Source organism: Rutilus rutilus, assembly GCF_951802725.1.
Source record: "Rutilus rutilus genome assembly, chromosome: 9".
Classification (NCBI taxonomy): Eukaryota; Metazoa; Chordata; class Actinopteri; order Cypriniformes; family Leuciscidae; genus Rutilus; species Rutilus rutilus.
The window spans coordinates 15,447,964-15,475,882 of record NC_140223.1 but is presented as its reverse complement, the minus strand read 5'-3'; the positions used below and the strand labels follow the sequence as shown (position 1 = coordinate 15,475,882).

General features: G+C 38.5%; 3 protein-coding genes across 3 annotated transcripts; 1 reads left to right on the top strand and 2 right to left on the bottom strand.

Moving 5' to 3' along the window:
* Positions 1-1,555: 1,555 nt before the first annotated feature.
* relb (v-rel avian reticuloendotheliosis viral oncogene homolog B) lies at positions 1,556-11,386 on the bottom strand. The gene is made up of 11 exons (XM_084418149.1): positions 11,194-11,386; positions 10,615-10,626; positions 10,095-10,261; positions 7,092-7,397; positions 6,435-6,595; positions 6,245-6,336; positions 5,617-5,748; positions 5,403-5,507; positions 5,067-5,282; positions 3,866-3,931; positions 1,556-3,777 (listed from the first exon to the last, which is right to left on the bottom strand). Exons 1-11 carry the CDS (start codon positions 11,234-11,236, stop codon positions 3,308-3,310), a joined length of 1,770 nt encoding a protein of 589 aa, XP_084274275.1. The 5' UTR covers positions 11,237-11,386; the 3' UTR covers positions 1,556-3,307.
* A 535-nt stretch (positions 11,387-11,921) lies between these two features.
* On the top strand, positions 11,922-13,527 carry mos (v-mos Moloney murine sarcoma viral oncogene homolog). The gene has a single exon (XM_084418079.1). It carries the CDS (start codon positions 12,297-12,299, stop codon positions 13,377-13,379), a length of 1,083 nt encoding a protein of 360 aa, XP_084274205.1. The 5' UTR covers positions 11,922-12,296; the 3' UTR covers positions 13,380-13,527.
* A 1,062-nt stretch (positions 13,528-14,589) lies between these two features.
* On the bottom strand, positions 14,590-24,476 carry clptm1 (CLPTM1 regulator of GABA type A receptor forward trafficking). The gene is made up of 14 exons (XM_084418148.1): positions 24,384-24,476; positions 21,886-22,013; positions 21,048-21,171; positions 20,746-20,904; positions 20,424-20,541; positions 20,158-20,243; positions 19,860-19,980; positions 18,829-19,073; positions 18,020-18,113; positions 17,746-17,936; positions 17,549-17,644; positions 17,328-17,463; positions 15,893-16,060; positions 14,590-15,777 (listed from the first exon to the last, which is right to left on the bottom strand). The coding sequence occupies exons 1-14, from the start codon at positions 24,435-24,437 to the stop codon at positions 15,599-15,601; spliced, it is 1,899 nt and encodes a 632-aa protein (XP_084274274.1). The 5' UTR covers positions 24,438-24,476; the 3' UTR covers positions 14,590-15,598.
* Positions 24,477-27,919: the final 3,443 nt, after the last annotated feature.

Sequence of the window (27,919 nt, the reverse complement as noted above, 5' to 3'; positions counted from 1 at the left end):
ATAAAATTGACAGAATCTGAGAGCTGAGATTTTTTTTAATATCATAAGTAACCTGCTCTGTCTAGTCTGTCGGTCTCCGTGTCCTCTTTGCTTCGCGATTTTTCTGTGCGTGAGAAAATGGATGTGTGGCGTGAGAGCGTGTGAACAGTGTCAATTGACCTTTCGCCGACCCCGACCCCGACCCCAAAACGGTATAGAGTCTCACGGTGAATGCGTGAGAGTTGGCAGCTCTGCCCGTTGTCTGTGTTTGCTATGGTGTTTGCCCGTTCAGGAAAGTTGTGTGAATTTAGACGGGAGAATTTTTCAGACACTTTCTGCGAACTACATATTTACGCCAGTAGGTGGCGACAAGTGACTCTATTCATGAGTGACTTATTGAATCACTCACTCAAACGATTCGTTCAAAGACATGAAAGAAACGCCATTGCTCTGTGTTGCTCGGAGACTCGACAGTTCTACTTTGAATTCGTCTGGAAAGTTGTCGCTGAAATAACAAAATATACACAAGTGGCAATATTAAGTCTAAATTTGTAAGTTACAGATTAATTTCTTGATTTAAAGCTGTTGTATATTAGTAATATCCCATTTTTGTTACAAAAGCAGTATTGTGAGATAACGTTAACGTTATTTGTTCAGTAAGCGGTGTGATAGTATTACATTTCATTGATTATTGTAATTTCTGTCAAAAAAGAAACAAACAAATTCTCATTTATAAATTCACATTACAGAAATAGTGCAACTTATTTTAAAATGCAAATTTTGTGTCTTCTTGCAACCTTCCTTTTGGCGCCTTAAAATGTATTACAGTAGGGATGGAACCATTGCCCAATACTGGACCTTTTGGCACCAAATATTTATTACAGTGTGGAGCCATTGCCTAATACTGGAATTTCTGTGTGTGAGGTATCATTTCCCTAGAGCTAGTCAATGTTAAACCTTGCAAGTCTGAAGTTGCATTATAGCCTATCCAGATACACACACAGAGAAAGGGGGAGGAGAGCTCTGCTGCTAACTTTTTAAAGGTCATGAGTCATGTGAACTGGGGTGTGGGAAATCACTTCTCACAAGAGCTCAAGTGCTTAACACACACACACACACTGACATTCGGATATTAAGTCATAATGAATAAAATAACCTAAAAACAGGTTTTAATAACCTTAAAAACAGAACAACAATTTAAGCTTCATGTCTAAAGTTCAATGAAAAACTGTAGGAGGCTATTTTGTCAGAGTTTGTGACATGCTGAACGTGTGTGGGCCGGCTATTGTTTTGAACCCTATATATAGTATCAGAGAAGTGCAACAAAGCACAGCAATAGCACTAGTGAATGAGGAAGTAACTGCACACTTTATCTGGTTCCCTAATGTCGCTTGAATCTGGAAATGCATATGAAGTCAAGAGTTTGCGGGGTTTGAATTAACACTGTTAATGTGGTGAGGTGGATATGAAAGGACTTCAGCCATAGAATTCTGCCTACAGTCAAGATCGGAAGAAATTATGATTCATCCCGTGACATTAGGAATTATTCATGGGGATAGTCAATGGAGTCAAAATATTCATTTTCCACATTTTTAATATCAACAGCAAAAGCATACTATGAGAAGCAGAAAGCGACAGTATTTGCAGGCAACTAATGGATTTTTACACAAAACAATGTGAATCACAGCAGTATTACTGACATTATACATGCGTGTACAAATGGACGAAATGCTTTCCAATTAAGATCATGAATTCATCTTCCTTCAACATTGATATTTAAATGTAGTTAAAACAGAAAAAAAGCGCTGAAATCTTTTTGCCACTGACTTATTTTGACTACATTCATTTCATATGTTTAACTTCACAGCATGACGTTACCAGACATGAGACAAGTTTCCAGTGAAAAGTTACTAATCTCACTTAAAGCTAAAATGCAGCCAATCAGAACATATTTAATGTTTAATATACAACTAATTAGAAATTTTAGACCAATTAAAATTTCTCAGTGGACAGAAATCCCAATAACTGACCAATTATCATATTGCTCTTCACCAACTGTTTGAGTTGTGTTCACATTGACAGCGATTAAATTGCTGAAGTTTAATCTAGTTTAAACTAGTTGCATGATAGCTGCTGACTACTTGACTAAAGTACCTAACTGTGTTAAAAAACCAATCATGTCATGTCCGCTGTCATGCAAAATACTAGACCCCAACAGAATCCAATCCCCTTGGACGCCAAAGTGATTCCACTGGTTGAAACCATATTTAATGGTTACTCTATTTGGTGCCTGATAAGAGATGTCATGAAAATATGTTAATAATGTATTTCAAATGACATTATACTACCAAAGCAAACAAAATCAAATTAAACATTTCCCTTTCTTTGTGTTTTCAGTTAGAAAACTGAAATTTTGGTTAGCAAGTTAAGGGGACATTCACACAGAACGTGTTTTTGCATTTAAAAACATGAGATAAAAAGCCAGATCTATAAGTTAACCAGCTTTGAACTTCTTCGGGTACGTTTTTAGAACGTTGCGCCATGCACAAGGTCAACGAACGCAACGTTCAAACCATCTAGCGCTTGTTTACAGAGAACAACAATAGAAAAGCAACAGAGAGGAATGCAAAAACACGTTTTGTGTGGACAAACCCTTACAGCTTAGCATAGTGCTGTACTGGTTAACCAGATATCACAATTACAAACTATGCTTTTGTTCAGGAATCACAAATGGCCAGATATGGGCAGAGGATTTGGTGGGGCATTGTAATCATTGTTGATGATTACATGAAAGAAATGAAATGAAATGACATGGTGTCAGATTGGTATGAATTACATGAATGAATCCAACTGCTACTTCAGAATCATGTCCAATTTTGACCCCTTAATGCTGTTAATTGAAATTCCTCAACAGTTGAACTGTGCAGAAATGTTCAAAACAAATATCATGTTATATATAACACTTAAATATTTTAGTGAATTTGGGTCTGGCTCCATTTCCTCGATACGTTATCTGTTCTGCTTTTAAAACCCTCACAATAAATTAGCAAATGACAGACACATTTCGTAACTGGCACGATAGAAGCAGTTGAGCAGCATATGTTGCTCCCTTTTTACTAGAAAATGCAATGGCTACATGCCACTCCTGCCTTTTGTTGGCAGGTGATTTACTTCATTTGTAAGCACATACTACCAAACTGGAAGTCATAGTGCCAGCTGAACTGGTTTTTTAGTCAATAACAAGTTTGACTTAGCCTTTTCCTGGTCCGGAATGATTTTCTAGTCAGCAGTGACTGTATGTCCAAAATCCAAAAGTCCACAGTGGTTTTCAATGGTCCAGGTCATTCTCGCTCTTCACAGTGGAGAAAACGAGGCCTTCGATGTTCTCCAAATCTGCTGGATAGGCCTGATTCTCATTCACCATCTGACTGAATTGCACGTCATTTATAGACGCCATGTTCATCATGGGTTGGTTGACGTTTGAGTTCGTATCTGTGCTGTCTAAACTGAAGTTTAAATCAAGGATCTGAAATTCATTTAAAAAATGCTCTGAACCTGGCTGAACCAAGCTTTGGAAGAAGGTTTCCAAAACCTCTGGGTCCACGCTAATACAACCGTCCTCTTGTTTAAAGTCTTCATTATAGTGAATTTCCTCCATGCCCTGGGATAACATGTGGATGCCTCTGTCCTGAACAGTGATTGGCATGGAAGCATTGGGAACGTTACAATCAGGAATGTGAGTGTAGAAGGGGTCAAAATGCTGTGACATGCCAGGTTCGTTCACAATGAGGTCTTGACCTGAGGGAGCAGGGAAGATAAAACTGATGTAGTCAACAACGTTTCAGAGAATGATATAAAGATTTCCATTTAAAAAACTGGAACTTACTGCTGCATGGCTCGCTGAACTTGACATCCGTTTTTATTTTTCTCTTGCGGTTCACTCCGTAGGGATCTGCAGATCAAAAGTGCAAATCAAATGAACCTCCCTTCAGTGTTATAGGGTGACATGAGCATGTGATGGCACTGGCTAAAATGGCACAGATTATAAAGGAATCATCTGTGTTCTGTAGACAACAGAAGACCTATTATGAAGCGTTACAGTTTCCTCATGAATACTTTCAGTTTAAACTACAGTAATGCTGCCTATTTATAAATCCCCTTGAATAACTGGCACGGTGACACACCTTCTTTTGCAATATTTTAGAAACCAGCAAGAGAGGATGTGATTCATTTCTGAATCGGAGGAGATTCATTTCTGAATCGGAGGCATTTTGGCTTCAGTTATTCATCCTATTAGTCTGCTTTTGTATTCTCCTACTTTAAAACACAAGCAACCTAAAAGCCCCACATAAGAATTTTTTTTAGGATCGTCACAGCACCGTAAGAAAATCAAAAGAATCCTGAGAAAATTTTTTTGTGTGTATCACACACATGACCAGCGTCGTCCAATAGTGAGCCTACGTGGTGACGTGCAACACAGACGCGCTGCGCTTAAACACTACGTGAAAAGACTCGAGGCCCAGAGAGAAGGAAATGAAAAGTGGAATAAAGTCGTTATTTTTGTTTGTTTTTGCGCACAAAAAGTACTCTCGTCGCTTTATAAACTTAAGATTGAGCCACTGGAGTCACTTGGACTATATTAACGATGTCTTTAATACATTTTCTGGGCCAGGAAGTTATAGTGTCTTAGAAGCCTATGGAGGAGCGAGACTGCTCTCAGATTTAATCAAAAATATCTTAATTTGTGTTCTGAAGATGAACGAAGGTCTTACGGGGTTGGAACAACATGAGGGTGAGTAATTACTGACAGAATTTTCATTTTTGGGTGAACTAACCCTTTAAATATTGTGGTAGAATTTGTTATACTTTTTACATTTGTTTATCTTAATAAAGAGAAGAAAAATGTGTAAAGATTTCATTTAAATAGTATTCCATTCTCCAACCCGCTTATCCTCAGTGGAGTCCTGGGGATGCTGGAGCCTATCCAGCGTCTTGAACAGGATAATCTTTAATTCATTTATTTTGAAATTATCTTTTGATATTGAGGTGGCTTTCCTTACAACGTTCAGCCACGTCTGATAACTCACCTGCGTTGTCCGGAACATACGTGAACTTGACTGGCTCGCTGTCCATCCGGTCAGATATGCGGCGTAGACACACGTTGACCTCCACCTCCTCAGATATGTTCTGCTCCCTGAATGGTGGGGACTTGAAGACAATGGCGATTTGTCTGTGGACATCAGTCTGAGCAAACTCCGCCTTGCCCTCCCAGTCCTCCATGCTGAAGATTATCTCTATGTCATCTATAGAGGATTCCAGATATACGAATTAGTTGTTTTAGTCCAACTGTTTTGTAAAGATAGCATCAAGTGAGATATAATAGGAATTTGAGCAATTAAATGTGGCGTATCACGTTCAGTTACCTTTCTGCACTTTGTCACAGAGCATGTAGATTTCGGTTTTTCCTGTGCAGGGGCCTCTGACCACATTAAGCCGATTGATTTTCAGCTCTGCAGTTGTGGTCGCCTCTAATCAGACAAATACAAACAACCCAAACATCATCTGCTGGGAAACTACAGAGAATTTAAGTACTTTGGTAGAGTATGTTTTTTGGCCTAACATATATCTTGCTCTTACTCTTGTCGTAGATAGGGTTGGAAACCACAGGGGCGAGGGGGATTCTGTCTCCGTCCTTTCGTTCCAGCTCACATTGAAAACACAGTCTCACAACGTTCATGTCCATGTCTTCAATGCTCTTAGAGTGGCCCGCTGGGGGAGAACGAGACAAAAAACATTCAACAGTTGTTCATACTCGGCTACAGCGGAAGAGTATTATTAGGACCTGTTCCAAAACCTAATGAGAATATGGCATTGACCTCATTATAAAATATACATCTGGACAAAGTGAGAAAAATGTCAATTTCAAAACTAATTTATTCAATACAGACAAAATATTTCTAAAAAAATAGTTTGATAAATACCTAATTTGTGTGGGACACATGAAACAAGAATTTGCTTTGAAACAATATGTATTATGAAAAGCACTATACAAATAAACTTGAATTTAACTGAATATGTACTTTTGTACTTAAAGTAAAGTGCTGTAAGCTTAGCAACATGATGTTTGAGTGTTCTTATGCACTTCATGTAGCATAGAGAGTTGCTACTTATGTATGACGTCCCATTTCTGTTAGTATGCTGCCTAAATTGCTCACTAGGTTTGGGAAACAGCCAGTGAGTCAACAACTATCGTTCAACAACTCACTGTTAAAAGGATCAATGTTCTTATTCCTCCTCTTCTGCAGTGAGGCATCAAGTTCCTTCCTCCTCACACACTGGATGCCCAGATTTGCAAAGCTGGAAAACACCAACATACTCAGGCTGGAAATTACGTTTTTACACTCAGATCACGTTCTGCTAAGCATGCTGTTCCATTGAGGTTAATAGAAGCATACCTGTGGCGACGAGCACTGTGGGGATTGATGTGGATGACACAGATCCCATCTGAACAGTCTTTCCCAACCAAGCAGTGTGGGTGTGGCCGGTACGGGATGTCCTTTGTCACAAGAGACACGGTGACCATCACTTTCTTGATATTGTCAATGGGGCCTTTAATCTAAAGGTAAAAAAAGATGAAATACAGTTTTACTTTTGCTTTTGCATGGCTTCTTTGTGGTTGCATTTTTGACACAGGCTCCTTTGTTGAAAGTACCCGTGTATGGACATTTGCCAAAGGAAAAAATGACTGGTGAACATGTTTATTTGTGTGGTTTTAAGGTAAATCCCTCCGTCAGAGCCCACGCATCGAACACCTCTCCAGGGAACTTTCAATTTTAGCTGCAAAGACACGTTTAACTTAATTACCACAAACCATAACGGGGGAAGCCCCACTGTCTTGGGATAGTTGGTGCATTCCAGACACACCCACTTAATTAAATAAGGTGCTCAAAGCAATTCATGTAAATGGAGAAACTTGAATGCATAATTGAAATTAAATGAGAGGTTCACAAGGTCCAACTGATGATAACATGATGATAAAAATGTATTTAACTCCTAAAACTACAACTGTCAGCTCATTAGCACCCTTGCCAAAAGTTCTTCCTCAGACTTACTTCAATAGCAGGCAGAGTTTTGCTGGCGTCAGTGCTGGAGGCTCCAAGGATGCTACCCGCTGATCGTCCTTCGCACTCATAGCGGAATCGCATGCCACGCTCCTTCGGCTGCTCCACCACCACCATCTCAGGCTTTTCCAGGAAGCGCTCCAGATGTTCTGTCCCAGACTGCGGAGGATGAAGACACTGGGGTGCTACAGATGTCTGTCCCCGTCGCTGAGAAGGCCCTTTGTGGCCTCGCATGTGATGCATTGATGCCATAGCAGCAGTTTTCGTGGTTGGGGCCTGGTCAAAGATGAACGGATTCTGTGAAAAAAGAGATGCAAACTAAATTTTTGCATTTGAAGAAAATTAATTGCACTTCTCCTTACAAAAGTTGTTCTAGGTGGTTGCTGGAACATCACTATACAGTTACTAAAATGTCATGAAAGGTTGCCAGTTCTATGCTCTATTGCTAAAGTGTTACTATATTGCTAAATGTTCTTTGTAGTTTTTAATCACATCACTATGGGTTACTAGGATTTTACAGGTGGTTGCCAGGGTGTTACTATGCAGTTGCTATGCAGCACCTGCTTACAAGGGTGTTGCTATGTGGTTGCTAAATGTGTTCTTAACCACTTTTAACAGATAAAAGGACCAAGAACAACACTATTACTATAAAGATAACTATAATGATAATATTACAAGTGTCCACACCAACGCATTATTGGTGAGCATTAATTATTGTAAGCATGCAATGGAGTTTGTCGTCTGACGGTTTCTGGTTGGCTTTTAAAGTCCCCCTGTGGTGAAAATCAAGTTTTAAATATTGTTTATATGTCTATGTGGTATTTTTAATATGCTTTAAGACAAACCATGTGCAAATTTATAAGTCAACACCATTGCTGAGAAATTTCTCCTTAAAACTGCAGTGAACCAAAGACAGTTTTAAAAATGCGGTTTGAAATCGCCTGTGTTTTTTACGCCACAAACTACCTTGTAACCAATCACATCAACGTGAGGGCGGGCTTTAGCAAATCATTAAGAGAAGCCAGGTTATCCCGGTATATTTTTCTGTTTATATGAAAAATCAGACTTAGCAATATAGCGGGTGAATTATGTATAGCCAATGATGTATATTACATTGTTATGATGAACTATATGCCTTTCTCCACTGACGTTCTATGATGTTCAAAGAGTTTCTAAGGATAATGATTTTAAGAAGGCAGCTGTCTGACTTTGAGATGGCGAACGGGACCATGGTTTGTGGAACATTAGCAACACATTATTAGCTGTTTGATAACGTAGTCAAGCCAAAGGCTAATCATAATAATTACCGTTACGCATTACCATTCTGATACATCGACTTGTAGACGAGCCTGTATGAGTGAGTGGAGGCAGGGCTCACTTGCATATTCATGGCTCCGAGTATACTAAATGAAAAAAGGGTGTAGAGTTACATTCAAGCTATTTTAAGGCATACATAATTTTTTTTCACAGGAAAAGGAAAGTTTAAATATGCCATTTTGGTGATCAAAGATGAGTTTAAAGGGGTAAGATTATTGACTACATGGATGGCGACTTTAATGTTTTTATCGTTCATCAGCTGGAGAAAAAACTGATTCCAGTTTTACTGTTCCTCTGTGTCATTATCGTAAGTTTTGTTGCAGACTTTCCTGTTCTTAAAGAGTTTTGAAAGATTATTAAAACTTTATCGTTGTTATAATATATTGTCTTTGGTGAGCACTGTAATTTACAGCTGGATTTCCCAATATCAAATAAATTAACAAACAAATGAATAGAGCAAGAGACTAAATATTTAAACAAACAGATAAATTAAGCAATGCCAAAAGGGTTTCCTTATTTAGATCAAATAAATGGCCTGCCAATCGCTGAATAATTTATATTCAAACACCTGCACAATGAATCAGCCACACAAAAGGTTCAGAAAACCACATCGAAAACCAGCTTGTTTTACTACCACATTGAAATCACATGTTCCTTTTCGGACTTTCCAATATCTGAAATCATTAATGGAAAGACAAACTCACATCCAAATCCCTATGCAATATCAGCAATTGAAAATTAAACCAATGTCAAACAACAGTGAGAGAGAAAGAGAAAGTGAGTGTGCAAAAGAGAGGGGGAGGGAAAAAAAGTGATAAACAGTTTGTTTGACACATGCAGAACATTCAAAGATACTGAACACAAAGAGCATGATTATAAAAAAATAAATATAGTAACAAGTTTAAGAAAGTTGAATTTTTGAGGAGATAACAGATAAACACCAAGCCTGGACATGCCAGAGAATGGACTCAGATCGCTTACACAAAGAACCGCTGAGAAGAGCCAGAAAGAGCATGGTGAAGAAACAGGAAGCTCGTATAGCTGGATGAAAAACCAGCCAATGAGAAAGTGAGAAGAAGAGAGGAGGGCATGTGCCTGTCTGCCTTTTGTATGGGGGAGAAAAGCATGAGCGGAGAGAACTCTAACTGAAAGCAGGCATCGAATTACAATCATCCTTCAGTGGGTAAAAAAAAAAGCTTGATGTCATGAACAAGTTTCGATATACCAATAAACGTAAGACAGCTTTGTAAGGCAAGTGAATACACTAAATAAGCCACAGAATTTATGGCATCACTCATGTCCATAGAACAAACAAGGTGGGATGAGTTATGCACCAAATTTAATTGATAAGGTTAAAGGGGAAGCTCACCCAGAACTTAAAATCATCATTATGTTGTTCCAAATCAAACTGAGGAACATAAAAGAAGATATTTTGAGAAATGTCTCCGTGTTTTTTTCCATACAATTAAAGTCAGTGGTCACCAAAACTATTCAGTTGTTTTGCAGAAGAAATAAAGTCGTACAAGTTGACATGAGGGTGAGTAAAAGATAACAGAATTTTATTTATGGGGTGAAAACTCCCTTTAAGGATTTCAAAACCGTATAAAAGAATAATAATAGTGATGCCTGCTATAGACAACCGCTCTTCCTGTTGATTGTAACAGCAGAAAGACTCACGTCTGGAGCTAATCCTCTGGGGACCAACTGTGGAGCGCTTCTCCTGCTTCTACATGGTGGATCAACTGGCTGGATGTCTTGGTCCGCAGGTGGAGGAGGAGGACCAGGGAGCCTCGGCTGACTCGGCTCTTTGGTCGTTTTCTCTAGAAGGTACTCATCTATAATGTCTTTTCAGAGAGAGTTTTGACATAAATATAAACACAAGGTGTAGATAAAGAGATCACTTAAAAAGTACAATTCTGTCATTCACTTTTTTCCATGGAACACAAAAGCAGATGATCTCATGTAGCCTACTTTCACTGTATGGAAAAAGATGGCAACTGGGGCTGTCACACTGTATGTATAACATCTCCTTTTGTGTTTCATGGAAAAGACAAAAAGGTTAATAAATAATGACATTGTTTTATGGTGTTAAAAGGATAGTTTAACAAACAAAAAACGTAATATATTTAGGGAAAGGAACAGAAAGTGGACAAACAAGGTCACCCCGGCCCACAATGACGTAATTTTTTACACTCACCTAGGTCTAAGGCTGCACAGGGAGACGGGAGAGAAAAACAAGACACAAAAAAAACAGTTAAACATACGCATTTCCGGAACACGAAACTGAAAGCAAATTATTTATGTATATTACATAAAACTAGCAGTTAAGGACAAACAATGTCATTTAAAAAAAAAACGTGTCTGCATGCGATAGCTTTTCTTTAATATCAGCTAATAAACAAACCCGCTAACTTACAAGTCAAAAAACATATCAGATGATAAACATGCATTTCGATCGGACTAGAGTAGAGACATACTAAACCATTATAATAACCGTTCAAGACAATAAAACAAGACATTCGCGGGCCTGTTATTGTTTCGATACAGGCCTGTAACTTTGGAAACACCCACTTCTCTTAGAAAACAACTCGCTTTCGATTATACTTTAGTATCATAAAACGTAATATAAAGTGACATGACGATTGTTATCATTTGTTCAATTTCAATGCGTCATTTGCAGTAGAATTAGCTTTGTCTCAAAGTAAAAGCAAATATATTCCTAAAACATGCTGAATCAGAGTGACAACAGGGCCGAAGTGTAATAAAGTGAACTGACCTCCATTTTCCGCTGTGCCGTTCCGAACGCTCATATTTCTCATTGCAAGCACTATAAAAGAGTCCCTTTGGTTTCTACACGCACTTGTAGGTCGTTATTGTGTTGAATCTCTGCGCTTGAAAATCCACCGAAACAGCGTCAAGATCATCAGACCCGCGTTACGCACTCATTTCCGGGTGCTTCGCCTGTTTTGTTTTTTTTTGGAAGCCCTGAAGTTAACGGAAGCTTTTGGAGAAGAAATCTGGAGAGAAAGAGAGAGACCGCTTTATCTCTTGATCATCCACTAACGACTGTGACATGACAACCGTTGGCCCTCGTACTTCTTTCTCTTTTTCTCTTGATAATCGTCTGTGGGTGGAAATCCCCCTACGTCACAAATGGGGAAACCCCCAAGATTCGTCGCCATGTCAACGACTAACAACAGGTGAGTTTCTTTCAAGAAAGCGCATCAGTTATTATCAGGTACTGTCCCAATAATGAACACTGTCCTTAAATAACCTAAGTGCGCTATAGCTTTCCATACGTCAAGTAGCCTAAAAATAATAATCATTTATTTACTTTATATTATAGCCTATAAACGCAACAATTATTTAAAAATAAAAATGTTAAATAATCAAAAACGCATGATTTAATTTATTAAATTACTTATGTACAATTAATATTAGCAGTAGTATATATTAATATAAATATTTAAATTATCGTGGACACACAGAACACCTTTAGTGTAGTGTCAACAAGTAGTGGAGAGAGAGAGAGAGCGAGAGAGAGAGAGAGAGAGTTGAAAGTCACGTGATCTAGAGTAAATATTGCAGGATAACAGGCTGTAATGAGGCACATTGCGCTTGTTGTTTTCATCATTGCGTCAGCCTCGGTTAATACAGCACTGGTAAAGTAGAAACGGGTGAGCCAATAGCTGCAAATAACGCGTGTGATTTAGAGTTATTTTACATAATTGTTTTATTTATCGCTAGGCCTTTGTTAAAATACCGCCTACACAGAGAGAACAGTTTCCCATATCATACAAATTAGATCTCTAGAGTAAACTTTTACGTAATACCAAAACTTCTCAGTCTTGACATTTTCCCTCGGCCTGTGATGGTCATATGACAGACGTGCATAAAAATGATCACGTGAACTCTCCCACGCGAAGCAATCAGCAATCAGCCAACAGCTCTTTGAGGTCACCATGCACTATGCCGTCGCCAATCCCCATCACCCGACTGTTGCCAAAGGATTTTGGGCTCAAGTTTGGCGCGTGCAGTAGCCCGCTAACCAAAACTGCGAGTGGATGTACTCTGCGTGTTCCCATAAACACGTTTCACGGTAAAATCGCCCACAGACTGTGGTCTTCTGTGATCCACTGGCGAGAACTGCAGGCTCTGGAGCCCATCGGCAGCGGTGGATTCGGGATGGTGTTCAAAGGCACATACTTTGGCGAGACTGTGGCTGTGAAAAAAGTGAGATGTGTGAAAAACAAACTGGCTTCGAGGCAGAGTTTCTGGGCGGAACTCAATGCAGCGCACTTGCACCATCAAAACATTGTGCGCGTGATTGCGGCTACCACGTGCACACCCGCGCACCTCAACACCAAAGACAACATCGGAACGATTGTAATGGAGTTCGCAGGCGCGCTAAACCTACATCAGGTCATTTACGGACTCGCAGCCCCGTTGCCTATGGACAAGTGCGTGAAATATTCAATAGACATCGCCCGCGCGCTCCAGCACTTGCACGCGCATGTCACAGTCCACTTGGATTTAAAACCTGCCAATGTTTTAGTATCACAACAGGGTGTCTGTAAGCTCGCAGATTTCGGGTGTTCTCTTAAACTATCGAGCAAAAGCGACACCGTGACGCATCTGAGTGAAATCGGCGGCACGTTCACTCACCGCGCGCCCGAGCTGCTGAAAGGTGAGGAAGTTTCTACGCGCGTGGACATTTATTCTTTTGGCATCACAATGTGGCAGCTCCTCACCCGAGAGTCGCCGTATGAGGGAGACAGGCAGTGTATTCTGTACGCTGTTGTGGCGTATAATCTGCGCCCGTCACTCACAAGGGATGTTTTTATTCAGTCATCTTCTGGAAAGACATGTGAAAAGCTGATCAGCCGGTGTTGGGACGGCGACCCCGACATCCGACCGACCGCAGATCAGCTCGTCAATGAACTTTCTTTGATCTTATTGTGAATTTGCTCGACAAAGTACGTTATATTTAGATCTGTTTTATTGTAATGATGTTTTGTAAGTTTAATATTGTAAATGTTTGCAATTTTTATTGTGAAGCAAAATATTTTTAATATATAAAGAGCTTTAATTAAATGTTTTCTTGTTTAAATCGAGCCTTTTGTAATATTTCTGAGGTTAAATTTCCTTCATATTTATAAATAAATGTGAGGATAAGTTGAGAGCTGAACGTTTGTGAATTAGTTTTACTTTTGTAAAGTTTATTTCTAGATCTTATTTTATTTATTAGAAAATAAACATCAGGTTTTACGCACATAATTAAATTCTTTGAAAAAATATGACATGATTTTACACGAAGCCTTCTAGTGGCCGCCATGTTGCTCACACGAATTGAATATAACTCTTTATATAATTGCAAATAAATGATTATGACAATAGAGGGCGAATAAAGCATTTCTCTTCAAAAAGCTTTTGCGTGATGCTGCATCTACTACGGGCGCTAGGTGTCAGCACAGCATTAAAATGTTGTGCATATTCAATGTTTTTACATTTATGAATATGATCATTGCTCAAAAAAAAAAAAGAAGAGATTTGATTTGGTTTAGCTCCAGGGATCATTATTGGTTTATAATGTTGTACAGTAGGTGAAAACACGTATTTTAAATAATTTTAGGTTGGTGACTCGATTTGTATCATCCAGAATTCTGCCAAGCTTTTCAAAAACAGTTCTACAGATTTTTCACAAACAAAAGCTATATTCCATACATTTGAGGCTTCCAGAAGTGTAACATGACTAGAAGGTAATACTTCTATCTTTTTAGGGCCCATTATCATACTGCTTTATTATAAAAACACTCATTTACAACCCTAATAAATCCAAATGTGCTGCTCAAATGTAAATCTGCCATTAGTTTATGCTAAAACCATAATTGCCCTGTGAATTCAATCAATATTTTTACCATTTCTGGTTTAATATTTAATACTAATATATATATATATATATATATATATATATATATATATATATATATTATAAAAAGCAGTTATGGAGGCAAAAGTCTCCTGGTTCATTGAGTGGTTTCAGTTTCAAATCTTTACAAAATGTGTATGTTCCTTGAATGTATTTAATGTTTTTATGAGACCAATGTCACACCTGTTAAAAGCCAAAATGCAAATACACAAGTCTTGAGACATGAATTAAGACAATGTCCACTTTAAACTGCACTTATGCTTTACTATAAACATGAGTGATGAAATTTTGGAACGTACCAAAATAAAAGCTTAATCAATTCAGAATTACGGCACAAAAAAAAACAAAAAACATAACAGGCATTGCGTCTCGCGCATTCTTGGACTGTGCTGTGTCGAGCCGGACGTGACATGGTGGTCCAACTGTGGAGTGTGGATGTAAAGTAACTAGTTCTCAGAAAACTGGCAATTCAGCTATTGCTAGATGTTTGACGTCAGCATGATTACGTTTTACAAGCTGAGATGCTGTACAGTTTTAGGACATACAAAAGAAAATTTAGAGGCTTAGAAAATAATCATGATCAGTAATTAATAATATTAATATATACTTATATATTAATACCTACAAGGCTGTTATTTCTTTATTTTTTTGTTCAAGTTTGCAACATCAATTCTTGTTTTAAAACCGTGTAAAGTCTCTGTCTTGCACAGGGGTAGCGTTTGAACAGAATTGGCTTTTTTTTTTTTCTTGGCCTCCTCCATCCTACACTACACAACTCTGCTTCCTGGTATCCCTTCACACATGGAATGAACAGAAAATAAGAACACAGAATCAGGAGAACAGGGAGGCTGCATTTGGCCTCTTTTCCTAACTCTTATACTTCAAAAAAACTAAATGATATGTACTGCACTCACCCTATTCACTCCAGCCAATGGGATTTAATTATGGACCACCTAACCCTTCAAATTATTAGTGTTACCAACCCAAAAATATACAATACAGTACATCACATTTTACTTCACTTTGACTGCAAAAATATGGGAGATTGAAAAAGAATGATTTCAGGAACTCTACATTAAATATTTCTTTTCCTGTGGATCCCACACAAACGAGGAACTGCGTTTTCCTGCAGTCTTTTACGTAATACCATTACTCCAGTTCCCTTCCCTGACAATTAAACATAAATTCAGCCTTGAAGATGCATTATCACACCTTCGCAAGACCAGAGGGCAAGAGAGGGGGTTAAAAGGGGTTAATCATTTTTCTTCTCCCCCTCTGATTTATCTGTGATGGCAGCGGTTGTTTCGGCAGCTCCTGGCTGGGCTGAGCTGTCCTTGGTCGGGTCGACTCCGCTGGTCCCGAACTCGTTGACACGGTTGGGGTCCACTCTGTAAATCCAGCGCTGGTACAGATAGATGAAGAAGACAACGTCTGTGGAGAAACGGCGGCACAGCTGATTATATAGTGGAAAAATACTAGCAGCATTAAGATACTAATCGTCATGACACTGAATCATATCGTCAACAGGAAACGTATGAGCACGTACCATCTCTGAGACAACCTATTCTGTACATCATTGGCATCTTGATGACAAAGGCAAACAAGTCATCTATAAAGGTATTCAGGGCCTTGTAGGTGAGCATCCTCCAGGGAAGATGAGCTACTGACTTCATCTTGTAGTTGATGAAGAGCTGTGGTGTCATGGTGATGAAGCCTGTAGGAAACATGATGCATGTACAGGTCAATCTTCCCAGTCAGTCAGTAATGCTCTTTTTAGTTTCTGCTTCTATGAAAACCCTTCTTCTGAAGAGCGCAATGGAAAAGTGTGTAATGATTGGTCAACCACATCAAACCATAAGTTTCAACACACTACTAACGTAACTCAACTAGGGGCTCGCCCTCTTTTTCGTATGCCTTATGCGGTAATTACTAAAATTGTGCCGTGTAAGAAAACTCAAGACCACAACGGAGGCGTTTCAGGGAGTTCGGAAACAGTGCTTACTGATATAGAGAATAACTCTCTTTGGAGTGACTGTGCTTTGTAATTTTGCAGAGCCTTTTTATGCTCGAACAGCAACATTACACACTAAAGAAAGTTGAAAATGTAAAAAAAGCATAATAGGTTCTCTTTATTTTTAACGTGACACGCCAATAGAAAAATCTAACGCTCAAGGTGAGAAGCTAAAAACAAAAAAAGCAAAAAACACAGGGCAAAGGTCAATCTGAACGTGTATAGCTTTAACAGCTGTCCTTAAATTTAAATGCACACATTTTCCCACCCAAACATTCTAAAATCAAGCAAAACATGCTGTCAAGCACACTAATTAAAGCGTTAGTTAATTAGTTAACAGGAAGTACTTCACAAAATATTTTTAAATGACAAGTTTTGTAACTTCTTAATGCTGAAATGTATAATTTCTGTTATACTAGCATCACCAAACAGAACTACAAGCAACACTATTAGCGACACAGATTAGTGAAGCTAGGGTCATGGGTTTGATTCCTAGGAAATGCATGAAAATGTAAATCTTGAGTGCAATGAAAGTCGCTTTGGATAAAAGCATCTGCAAAATGCATAAACGTAAAGAACAAGAAGTTCAAACTAACTCAGAACCCCATATAAACAGATCAAAAAGCTGCATCTGAGTGTTAAAAGAAAACGTTTTCCCATTACTTTCATTCTGAAATCGTTAAATATCAATATGTCAACATACATTAACTGCCTCCAGGCTAACTACTGGATTCCACACGTGACTGTGTGTCCGTGTTGCAGACAGTGCTCTCTTTTTCTGTTTACAGAACTGTAGAAAATCCTTTGGGCCTTGAAGATTAAAAAGTGAAATTCCCCTTTGTAAGCTTATTCCTCAAGCATCTAATCACCATTTCTGATTGGATGTGGGCACAGACTCTGAGCATTCTTGCAATTATTAGAAATGCAATCAAATGAAGCCATTACAAACATGAAGTGAAGCCACACTTACCGAAGGTTAACAAGAACCCATAAAGCATACTCAGCACCCATGAGTACCAGCCTTTGTGTTCCACATATAATAAGCTATAAACTGCATAGCACCCAAAGAGAGGGTACAACAGCCAGGACAGGTACCTAAAGGCCATCTGGGGAGGGAAAAAACAAACAAATGAATCATAAAACTTGTAACTTGTATAAATGATGTGGATGCGCAGCTTAAAAGTCTCTTACATCATCATAGATTTTGGTTGAAGACTGCACATATGTGGACTTGTCTTTAAAAGTCAGTCGTGGCACAATTCCAGCAATCCTGTTCTCTCTGTCCAGCTAGGAAAAGAAAAACAAGAATCAACATCGAGATCGAAGAATTCAAGCCTAGGCATTAAAGTGAAGTAATCCAAAACGCCTGGTTAGTGGCATCATCTCACCCTGACGTCCATGACTTTGGTAATCTTCCAGAAATCGATGAGCAGGCCGATGAACACGCTGACCTGGACGACGAAATTGGTCTCGTTGTCCAGGATATAGAGCAGCACTACCAGAGACTGGAACACCCCGAATATGATGGAGCGCACAGACAGGCCCTCGAGAGACTGGCGGCTGTTCCAGAACTGGATATCTGCAGAGAAAGTGAAATGAGAGACACCAGAACCCACAAGTCTCGATCAATTAACACACGTATATACATCAGTATTTATTTACCATTCTTGAAGGCCAAGAACTCAAAAATGCTGTGGACGATGGAAACCACGATGGTCAGGCCCAGGAGGTATGGATTGGTCTCGAGTAGAGCCACCTGTTCAGGTAACAAGCAAGCATATTAGCACAAGACCTTTTAATGGCATTTCTCAAAGTAGTTACTCTGCTTGTAATTTTAACATTACATCACTCAATTAATATTCATGAGTCAGGCTGAGGAGGTTATAACTGAACACAACAATACAGATTTTTCCAATTAAAAAAATGTGTGGTTCCAATAGCCAAAATGCATTTCATTTCTGCATTTTAACAATAATTAAACTAAAAGAAAACCTTTTTCTTAGCCCTGGGGGTAATAAATGAATTTTTCATGAGTATATAATTATAATAATAATAATAATATCATCATTAACGCTATGTCAGGTTGTTTTGTGATCTAACTGGTCTAAATGTTGTTGTTGTTTTTTGACCATTTAATATATTGTGTTGCTTATGGACATAAAAAAATGAGTTAATATGAAAAAATACACTAAATAAATACAGCTACATGTGGTGTAATGGGTAGTATTCTTAAAACACTCAAATGCCTGTAGTTCCAACATTATATTTTTTTTAAAGTGTGAATATTGATTTAAACAAAAAACATCGGTCCATTATCTAAGTAATATTTAACTTTTACCTTCAGAAGTATGAAAAATCGAAAGCACATTTTTTACGTTTTAATATCCCATGTATCAAACGTCAAAAGTGATCAGCTACAAATGATATACAAATAAAATAAAACCGATATTCTCTTGAGTGCAGGTACAGACCTTAACAGAATCCTGGTCCTCATCTGACTGCTCATAAGTTTCCTCTCCCAGGAAGTTCCAGGGGGAGCGGGCGCTCTGGGCGGCATATAACTGCCAGCGCCATAAGGACAGGGGGCAGTAGGAGAGGCGAAGGGGCAGATTCTCCAGGGTCTCATTTATAGGGTAATAATCCTTCTGCAGGTTCCAGTAGTCATTGAAATAAACAATGGGATAATAGTCTCCACTGACTGCATCAAACTTCACATCTGAGAGAAACAGAAGGGCTCAGGTTAACCAGAGGTGATTCTAGATCAGTCTAACGTTCAAAAGTTTGGGGTCAGTTGGATTTTTAAATGTTTTTGAAATAAGTCTCTTATGCTCACCCAGCCTGCATTTATTTGATCAAAAATACAGTATAAACAACAGTATTGTGATATATTATTACAATTTTAAATATCAGTTTCTATTTGGACATATATTAAAAGTTTTTTTTTTTTTTTTCTGTAATGCAAAGATACATTTTAAGCATCATTACTCCAGTCTTCAGTGTCACATGATCCTTCAGAAATCATTCTGATATGCTGACTTGCTGCTCAAGAAACAATTATTATTATTAGGGGTTCAAGCACGAAGTGCTGAAACCCTATTGTAATTGTACTGATTTTTATTATTATTGTTATTATTATTATCAGTTGAAATCAGTTGTGCTGCTTAATATTTTTGGGGAAACTGTGATAATTTTTTAAAGGATTCTTTGAACAGAAAGTACATATTCATATAGATTTTTTAAATAGAATTTTTTTGTAATAATGTTAAAGTCTTTACTGTCAATTTTGATCAATTTAATGATCCATACTTTTTTAGGGTTACTTTAACTTATTTATTGAAAATGTTATGTTTCAATAAATAAGCTAAGCCCCCAAACCAACCCACCGGCCCACTTCAACTTTTAGATTTGATAATCCGGCCCTCGAATGAAGCTAATTGAATAGCCCTGGTCTATTGCTTTGGACATAATAATATGAGGCAGTTTAGCACAAAATATAACTTACGCTGGTCAAGGGGAGGGGGGACAGAGCCTTTAACCCAAGCTGTGTGATCGTCCACCATGTTGATAGTGAGGTTGGGATGCCAATGGGATATGATCTCCACAGGCCCATGACTCTCAGCCCGCTGAGAATGCACAAACATAGCAAAACTTCACATCCTATGTGTCCTTCATTGACAAGGCAATCCCAGAATGCACAGCATGGGGAAAATGGATGGTGGAAGATCCAAGAGCAATGTCGATTAACTTATTTCACTGAGGCAGCTCAAGGTTTTGGAAAAGAGCTTGTGTCTCAAACTTACCTTGATCATTTCTGGATCAGCTTCTGTTTCTCCCGTCAACAGGTTCTTGGTCTTGAGGAACTTCCTCCTCTTGTACTTGTTGAGCACTGTTGAAGTGGAAGTGTGTGAAAACAGGCTCTAGGCTTTAAAGTGGGTTCACCCATGCACTGATAATGTGTTATTACAGGCCTGCTGACACAGCCGAACGTGTGAGCAGCAAAAACACGCGTGTCACAGATGTGAGTGAGAGAGTGCAAGAAACAAAGGCAAAAACTGGACAAACTCACTTCGAGTGGTATGGACCGTGGATAGCCTGCGGTACTGGCCCTTCCGTTTGGGGTCTGGGTGGAAGCCACTCTTGGTGAAGTAAATGTGGATGTATATAGAGCCGTTCTGCTTCAAACTCTGTATGAACAAAAACAGACGGGCCATCAGTAACAGTTCCTCAACACAAGGATTTTATACACATACAATTATGTTATTGGATTTTTACAGTGCCTACTAAATATAATTCTATTCATTCATTTAAAAACGAATGTCACTTCTTTTAAAACCATGCATCTCTCAGATATATTGCATTCACATTTACAGCAAGTATTCACGTCCCACCTCAGAGATGTCCAGCTCTTGGTAATGCTCGTAGCAGCCATCCCCCAAGTCCCCTGTAGACCAGTCTCCATAAACCAGATCTTGCTGGTACCAGAATAATGCTTCTGTATTGTTAAAATCTGTAAATATCTCATTCTCAGAGATGTATACATATAAATCCTGTGAAAAGACAGGTAACAGAGAACATCGTGTTATCAAAGCAGCTACAAACCTGGCCCTACTCAGGATTTGGTTAGGTGGTTGATTATATATCCTGGTTATATATGTAAAACGCAGATGGGAAAGGTCTTGATTATGAATACCATAAGGGTGTCCTTGGGGAAGAGGTTTCTGCTGGGCAATCGCGGAGCTCCAGCTGGAGTGGTGGGATCTGGAGTTGATGGACCTCTGCGGAACCAGCTGCTTATAGCCCAGATGATAAAAATCCTGAATAATACACAAACACAAAAGCAAACTCATATTAGACTTCAGTTATACGATGTTCGGGTGTAGTAATCCCGAAACTCATGATGCAACACAGTTGCGTTATATTGTCACCTATTATTTGAGAAAGTATTCCATAAAACAGTCCATTTCAGCCCACCTTAAGTATGAGTAAAGTGAATTTAAAATACCACTGGTCAAGGTAATGACTGTACCTGTGACAATAAATAAAACATTTAAACCAAAAATATATATATATTGCATAAGTATGCGAAGTTAAGTATGCAAACCCCCTGACATCAATTAGAGCACCCAGAACAACTCTGACGTTCAGTCGCTTTCCCCTCACGGGACGCCCATTGAGTAATATAGTCCTCTGGGCTCACATTGGGGTTGTTGCAATATCTCCAGCAGGCAATACCAATAAATGTTGACAATTATCCAAAACCAATGTTGATCACTGCAACCCGTGTCATTTATTTGCATAAATATGACCAAATTAAACTGTTCAAGTGCATTGAAACATTATAGCATACCAAGCTAAAACCCAACCGCATGACTATAAGTTGCCATCCACATTACAGTTTTACAAAACAAACCACCTCTGTCAGGGGACCAAAGTGTGTTCTGAAAGTACATGCGTGGACACCATGGAGAAAAAAAACCCCACACAATTATAAAGTTAAACAATCAATTAGGTTCACATTAAGGACTCACCTGAAGAGGACACCTTTAATCACCTGCCAGGCATTGGGTTGCTGTTGCTGCTGCTGTTGTTGGGGGTCCTGTGCAGTCGCCACTGTCTGAGCTTCCTGACCTGAGGGAGCAGCCCCATTACTGCTCACCTGCACAGAGCATTGAACAGTGATTTACCATGAACATTTACTATACTACACATTGTGATAAAGATGTTAGACAAAAAGATAGAACAAACCTTTTATCATTGTGCCCTTAACAACTGTTTTTTTTGTGTGTTTTTTTAAATCTCTGCAAATTTTGCACTTTAGTTTTGGTTATATAATACTCTGACATTTGGTAGGGTGCCAGCTAAACCTGTACTGACAAAACAGGAAATATTAATTAGAGAAAACAAAGCCACAGGCATTTGTGTGTGTGTGTGTGTCCTATACCGACAAAAACTGCTGCTGTTTTCTGAAAATGAGAAAGCCTGATAGAAGTCTGCCATCAACTCAATCTAAAGAAAACTAAGCGTGACCAGTTTCAACCATGACCAAGAAAGAAAGATATCATGATTACCATAAATGTATTTTCACAAGCTCATAAAGAGACGACTGTAGCTTTCATCTAGCTCTGTATTCCCACTGTTCCCCCCTTTTTTTTTTTTTGATCAGCTAAAAGTAAATTGCCTAGGAAATTATTTAGATTTGACACACTACAGGGACCACAATGATTCTGTTTACAATCCAGTTGTCTAAAGATGAGAAATAACAGCTCTGACATGACAACAATACATCCCAAAAGGCTTGTCACCAAGTTACATATAGAATATAGAATACAAATTGTGGTCTGACTCTGAACACAAAACCAACATGTGAAATCAAGCTTGGGATGATATTAACGTTTATGCACTTGTGTAGAATTTATTTTAATCTTAAAACTCTCTATTAGTGGGTCCTGGACTTACTGTTCTTCTTGACAGACCTCAGGCAATGAACGTAGGCAGCCAATCCTCTTTCTGAATACGGGGTCCCCCAAGGCTAAGTCCTAAGACCTCTATTGTTCTCAACACTAATATCAAAGTCCATTGTAGCTTTCTGATGTTATGACAAAGGTTAGGCTAACCTAATCACAGACGATGGAATGGCCTTTCTGGAAAAGGTGGAGACCCAAATGCTGTGTTGTCATGGTAATTTTGTCAACATAACCAATTTAACCAGTTCACTTACAGCACGGTTTCTCAAACTCGGTCCTGGAGGGCCGAGTTTGAGAAACCCTGACTTACAGAAACCCCATAGAGCTTGGTTAGTGCTAATGAACATAATGATGAAAAAAAAAAAACACATTGCACATGAAAAAACCAAGCAAGATGAATTAAACTCAAAAAGATATATAAATTACATCAGCCCAGTTTTCTTTGTTTCCAATAAAAATAACAAGATACTTGCTCTACTGAGAAACTGTTATCCAGTTGTTTACATTTGGCAGCCCACTTTTGTTTTGGAAAAAGTGTTGTAAACCTGAGTAATGTCTATGGTTAATCATAACACATATATGACCTTTATAACCTGTGTAATCAGTAACCACAGGGTTATTCATCCAGATGAGTGAAGCTAACCTTGCTGCTTAATTCAGCAGCAGGCCAATAGTAAGTTCTCCCTCCTGAGCGTTTAAGTCTAACTCAGACCAACCCCACCAGAAATGGATAACCAAAGTCTTTGTGTTCGCTAGAAAATTACAGTATGAAATCTCTGTATGAAAGCAGATCTCTATGAACAGGGCTGATCATCCATGACTTAAGCCATTTACTCAAGTACGTTAGCTGACTAACGTTAGCTGACGAAACACAGCATACTATAATCATTACAAAACTTCTAACTAAGTTACAGTTCCTCCAACTGCACCCAAGACACGTGCTATTGTATCACTAACGTTACTCGGTCTAACTGGAAGATTAGTGACCAGGATTGCACAATACTGCCATCTTTAAACTGCTTTGACATGTGAAGCTAACGAAAGAGCTAGGCAGCTAGTTAGCCAGCATGCTAAGAATGATAAACTCATAGACATCAGCTCATAACAGTATATAGAAGTTTCTGAACAACCATATACAATATAGGCTGTTTCTTAAAGCCAAAGTCAGCTATCTAGCTAGACAGCGTTTGAGGGCATCAAATACGCTTTCAAACGTGATGATGCCTTAAAATGCTGTCAAAGGGAGCAGTAGTTTACTCGTTTTTGAAATAACTTACAGCCTGTTTGATAGAAAATGGTGTAAATTGAGATTTGTTAAAAAGGAGATGTGCCGGTAATAAGACGTCACACAATCGGACAAGACCCTGCGTGACTCAGACAACATTGTTTTCTCCCCCACTGCATGCTGAATTAAAGGGGTCGCTGATTCACACCGGCAATCTGGATTTCTTCTTTAAAACGTACTGGCAAGTCTTTACTCTCGTGAACTTATGGACTATATGAAAGCTGTTCGTTGACAAGTCCATCTGACGCCTATACTTTATTATTTCGACTATTCTTACCTCTCCGTTGCTTACGGACAGCTGCTGTGTTGCCTGGGTCTCCTGCGCCGCCATCTTACTTGTCTCTATCGCACACTGTAATGTGGTGGTATGTAATCTGATATATCGCGAGATTTTCTGTCTGGGAACTACCAATTTCCGCGAATCGGTTCTTTCGAACAGTTCGTGTCAAAGAACCGGTTCAAAAAACGTCATGCATGATAGCATATTTCAAGCTCCAACGCGTTCCAAAAATCCATACATAATGCTGTTTATTAAGTTTTGTTAATAAAGTTATTTGTTGCAATTTCATTCTATGACTCAGCTCTTAATATAAATAGACTACACACCGCATGGTTATAGGTTTGTTTAGTTTTTACTTTTATTTAGTTTTTCCAATTAGTATTTGGTCTTACCAAAGCTGTTGCGTTTTAGTTTACATTTTCAATTCATTTTAGCGTCCAAACACAGAAGGTACTGGAACCCTGATGTGTTTGTAGGCTACCATAGACTGTAAGGTTTGCATTGTAGGCTACTGATCTTCTTCTTTTTCTTCTGCCCTAAAAGTCTAGGGGTCGTAGACTGTCAGATAACGTAAATCATTGACCCCAAACTTTGCAGGATGGTCCCAATCGTGCACCGCTACTCAGGTGCAGGGTGCGAACTACGGGGGAGCTAGGGGAGCTCGGCTCCCCTTAATAAGACATGGGCTCCCCTGAAAACGTGATTTGTGAAATTTTGGGAGGTCTCAAAAAATATAGACAATGTGTTATTTTGACGTGCAATTTCAGTTTTGTGTAATGTGATCATCAAGGATTATTATGTGTAAAATAGCAAAAATATCATTCATTCATGCAGGGTGCATTTAAACCTACCGGTAATTCACTTCAATAAAGATAACTATGCATGCTATTCTTGTCATGAGCATCAAGGTGTGGTGGCGCTGCGGTGCAAATTCCACTCATGTTAACTCACAGATTCGTCGAAAAAAATATAAACGAGGCCATTGATCTGCGCGCAAAGTCCTTGAAATCCATTCTGTGTTAAGGTAAGGCATGTTATTCCCAAAATGTGTTGTGGCTGGGTTGTTATAGGTCTGCATGACTCTCGATGTCTTAGGCCTAATTGACCGGAGGAATTATGATATTCTTCTGTAGCCCGACGAATAATTTAACCGTTGTTCATGTGAACTCAAAGACAGCCTATTTATAGACTATTTGTTGGTGGATGTTTGCTGTTTGACCTATCGGGTCGATAAAGTGTAATAGGGTAAATCCTGTATAGTGATTTATCCTATATAGTGCTTGCATAAAGCAAGTAGTGCATACACTTGTGACTTGTAGCTGTTATATATCTGACGTGAACAATCCATTTATTGCGTCTGTCACGTGACAGATGAACGAAAGACTCTGAAGGTAAAATAATTATTTATGTTCCTTGTAAATAATTTTTGACTGCATTATAATGATTTCTTAATTCAGAATATAATCAAGATTGCGTAGGTGGATGTGTTCGGGGGATTTGCCTGTTAAAAGTATAACATTTAAAGCCCCTTAGATGAACGAAATGGCTCGAGAAAAGATTCTTTCATTTTGAGGGACGAGATCAAACAAGAGAGTCAGTAAAATGATTCGAACTTCCCATCCTCGTATGGCACGCGCATAACCAATACCCCCCCCCCCCCGTTAAAAAAAAAACAAAACAAAAGTGGGCTCCCCCAAAAGACACGGTATAGTTCGAACACTGCTCAGGTGTACAGACAAACACCCACTTGACACAAGGTGGCGCTATAATAAGTCAATTTGCATTTTGGATCATAACTTTGGAATTCTGGGCTAGAAACAAAATAGCCTACTTTCTTGAGTAGGTATGCGCACTTCACCGCCTCACAAGAAGTAGGTCATCCAGGGTCTTTCTTGCCTACGCTTTTATGAGTACTGTGAATTTGGACACTGTGAAAATGGGTTTCAAAGTTTTGAAAACAATACCATTTTGTCTCTGTGTAAACTACAAAAACACAAATTTGTGAAAACGGTGACGTTATATGCATGCATATTACGTGTTTAGTCTATAGGACACATAGTTTTTCTTTACAAAGTAACCTCGCCAACTACTGGTCTGGTAGCAGAATAAAGTGTTTTTAATCGTTGAATGGGGACTGATTTGACAACGTTGTTGTCTGTACGCAAAAAAATGCAATTGTCGTGTAAATGTACCCATAGACAACAGGACATTCTGAGGGCGTACACCAAGGTTCGGAAAATCCTGCCAATAGGGAGCGCTACAACAAATAGCCTAAACAATTATAACTCCGCAACATGATTCATGAACGTGAAAATTGGTATGCATCTTCTTTGGTAGACATCCTAACATATCCTATAATATAAATAAAAATGAATAAAAAACTTGGCCGCCAACTGCCAATCAATTTTAACAGCTAATAACGTCACATCTGAATGGCCTATTAGTCCAGTCATTTTATGAAAAAAGGTTGAACAAATTGCAACAGAGGCAAACTCAACTGATTTTGTATCCTCAATATGTCCTGAGTAAGGAAAAAAAAGCCCCGAAGAGTCCCATTAGGGGAAAGTTTCGAAAAAGACCCAAATATATCCTGTTCATACGCCTATTCATTCTTTTTCTCACGTGAATAGGGTAAAACTTTTAACCTTTAGATATCACCATGAAAATTACTGAGTTGTTTACTTTAATCAAGACAAACAAAAAATGTATTACAAGTTTTTTGAAAATGTTTGTTAACATGGACAAATGGTGCATAATCTAATTACGTATGTGTTAATTTGCATAAATACCACAACCGAACATTGGGTATAGCCAGGTGAAAATGTCTTGTTGAATCTTGTTGACATATCTATCTATAAATGACAGAAACGTCTGTCTGTGTGTCTGTCTGTCTGTGTGTGTGTGTGTGTGTGTGTGTCTGTCTGTTAACCGCATATCTCTCGAACCGTTAGTCCGATGGATTTCAAATTCGACAGGTGTCTTGCCACGGGCATGAGTAAGTGCAGTGCCAAGTTTAATGTTGTTTGGATGAGAAATGCAAAAGATATCGTTAAATATATCATTTTTATAAGGTTGTGGTTTAAAAATAAACATTCTGACATTAGAGGGTTGTATCGGTCAAAGAAGCCCCAAGAAGGTTGTGGTTTAAAAATAAACATTCTGACATAAACACTCTGTCAGCTACACTGTTTACTTCTGAATATTATAGTTTGGTTCCAGAACGTGATAAATCCATTTTGATTAATTTGAGTAAAAATGTGTTTTCTTTACCAAGAAAGTGGCAAGATGAAAACCACTATTTTCTGTTTCAAACTTTCACATAGCATCTTTAGGTTATAATAACATAACAAATTCAAATCTTTTTTCCCCCAAAAATGCAATAATTTTCCCCAAAAAATGCAATAAATTCATGACACTTTTTTTTTTTTCAAAATGCAATTAATCCATTGAATCAATATAAAAGTTATTTTTTATCATATTGAAACTGTTGGAATCAGCCATCACTAAGAAATATCTTCTGAACTTTTTTGACG

Bases quoted from the DNA above. Each gene is read 5' to 3' on its own strand.
- relb (XM_084418149.1), bottom strand. From the start codon at position 11,236: ATGAGAAATATGAGCGTTCGGAACGGCACAGCGGAAAATGGAG. The intron at 5,749-6,244 runs GTGAGTTGTTGA...GTTCTCCCCCAG, and splicing joins GAACATTGATCCTTTTAACA to CGGGCCACTCTAAGAGCATT. The intron at 5,508-5,616 runs GTAAGAGCAAGA...TTGTCTGATTAG, and splicing joins CAACCCTATCTACGACAAGA to AGGCGACCACAACTGCAGAG.
- mos (XM_084418079.1), top strand. From the start codon at position 12,297: ATGACAGACGTGCATAAAAATGATCACGTGAACTCTCCCACGCGAAGC.
- clptm1 (XM_084418148.1), bottom strand. From the start codon at position 24,437: ATGGCGGCGCAGGAGACCCAGGCAACACAGCAGCTGTCCGTAAGCAAC. The intron at 21,172-21,885 runs GTGAGTCCTTAA...TGTATTATTCAG, and splicing joins ATTAAAGGTGTCCTCTTCAG to GATTTTTATCATCTGGGCTA. The intron at 20,905-21,047 runs GTATTCATAATC...GTCTTTTCACAG, and splicing joins TCCCCAAGGACACCCTTATG to GATTTATATGTATACATCTC.